General features: G+C 55.2%; 1 protein-coding gene across 1 annotated transcript; it reads right to left on the minus strand.

Moving 5' to 3' along the window:
- Positions 1-382: 382 nt before the first annotated feature.
- SPRY4 (sprouty homolog 4 (Drosophila)) lies at positions 383-1288 on the minus strand. Its single transcript, XM_009695753.1, is given in 2 exon segments — positions 383-922; positions 925-1288. Coding segments are annotated over 2 exon segments (864 nt in total). The 5' UTR covers positions 1277-1288; the 3' UTR covers positions 383-410.
- Between the last annotated feature and the right edge of the window lie 662 nt (positions 1289-1950).

Consider the following 1950-nt stretch of genomic DNA (forward strand, 5'->3'; position numbering starts at 1 on the left):
AGAAGCCCACCCTGACTACGAATCTGATGCAGCTTTTTGCGGCTGGGAATGGGTATTGCTTGTGCGGCCGTGCCTGCCAAGCGAGCAGTTAATGGTTCTTGTGGTGTGCAGGCATGGTGAGCAGCCGTCCGTCCAAACCAGGAGTTTTTAAGCAGCTGTACTTCATGATATACATCGGTTTTCAGCCTTCACTCTACATTATTAAGATTCCTCCTTTGGCCCCATCTATTTAAGTTCTGACCAGTTCCAAAACCCTGAATAACCCAAAGTGCTTCAGTTTGTGGAAATAGTTGCTTCTGCTTTCTCCGAAGGCAGAAGGCTAACGCTATCCTCAGAATACAGGTTATTAACAAGAGCCAACGCCACCCCGCTCCGTGGAGCGTCCTCCCGCTCCCCGTCCTCCCAAACTATCAAAAGGGCTTTTCTGGCCTGCTTCCTTTGCTCTCCGGCAATGCCTTGCAAATGACACTGTTTGTGTTTTTGCATCTGCATCCAGGCCGGCTCACTTGGTCGTAGCATCTCTGGGACAGCTTGACGCAGCCGGTGGCTGGCAGGTAGCAGAGCAAGCAAGGGAGCACCAGGGAGAGGGCACTCATGAAGGACCAGCGGGCACAGCAGTTTGAGTGGGAGCAGGAGCAGGGGTGGTCGGCACACGTGCCCTCGTCGTCCTCGTTGGTGCAGTGGTAGAAGACGCCCTTGACGAGACACATGCAGGTGGAGTAGTTGACCAGGTTCTGTGCCGAGCAGAGGCACTCTTGGTTGCACACCCAGCACGAAGGCAGCGTCCGGGGCAGCGCACACTCCTTACACTTGCATTTCCCACAGGCTTCGCACAGTAGAAAGTGCTTGTCGAGTTCCTGAGACACAGGTCCCTTCAGGTCCAGGGGCTTGCAGTTAATCACCTTGGGCTGAATGCAAAATAGGACTGCTCGGCCACAGGTGCCGGGGCCATGTGGTCCAAGAGCCTTTGGTCTGAAGACGTGCTGCTGCTGCTGCTGATGGAGCTGGGGCGCCCGCTGAACGAAATCCAGGGGTGGGTGACATCCTGCTCACAGCGCTGCAGGTGCTGGTTGGTCAGGACCAGTTCATGGGGACCTCGGGGACGCTTCTGGGCTGCCAGCTGGGAAGCGGTGGGGTTGTCGGTGTAATCGTTCTCTATGTGAGTGGTCTTCATTTGGTCAATTGGCAGGATGGTGAGCGGATGCTGCAGCCGCCCGGGCTGGACCATCACAGAGTTGGGGACAACGGTGATGTTGTGGGGAATCCGGGGCTCCATTGATAAAGCAGTCTGATTACTGGTGAAAAATCTGTTCTTAAGTACCCTGGGGGAAGGAAAGGAGAAAGAAAAGGGGCGAGGGGGGAGAGAGAGAGAGAGCTCATCGTTATTGAGTTACCCTGCAACCCCAACCCAAACAGGGCTCTTTACCGAGGCTGGTTATTACGCAGAAGGTATTATAAGGTAAACTTGCATTCAAGGGAGTCAGAGCGCTTGTCCAGGTATAAAGTGCATCACTCCTCCTTTGCCACTGTGCTTCTCTCCCTAACCGTGGCCATATACAGCTCCTCCGGTCCTGGGAGGGCTGCCGTTACTGCAGGCTCCTGAGGTGCCCATTCATCATTTTTACTGAGGGAAAGCACATCTTAGGGCTACTGGCGTGTTTTGTCAGCAAATTGCCCAAAATGTCTCATCTAAGGTTTGGGGGTTTTCCCCAGTTGACCCCAACCCCTAAAAAACCTGATGCAAAATTGTGGCTCGCAGGACTGTCGGCCTGGTACAGAGCCGTTTGGGAGCGTGGGGCTGAGCACTTGTCCTCGCTAACTCAGAACCTGCCTGTGGGAGGGTGGCTTGGCCCCGCTGAGGAAGCATCCCGTCTCCATCGGGAGCCGCTGGTTCCAAGAGCTGCTTTCAGCCCTCCCGCCGGAGCTGGACGTTCTTGCCCAGCAGCTTGT

The sequence above is a fragment of the Cariama cristata genome, unplaced genomic scaffold (assembly GCF_000690535.1).
Source record: "Cariama cristata isolate BGI_N322 unplaced genomic scaffold, ASM69053v1 scaffold26952, whole genome shotgun sequence".
NCBI lineage: Eukaryota > Metazoa > Chordata > Aves > Cariamiformes > Cariamidae > Cariama > Cariama cristata.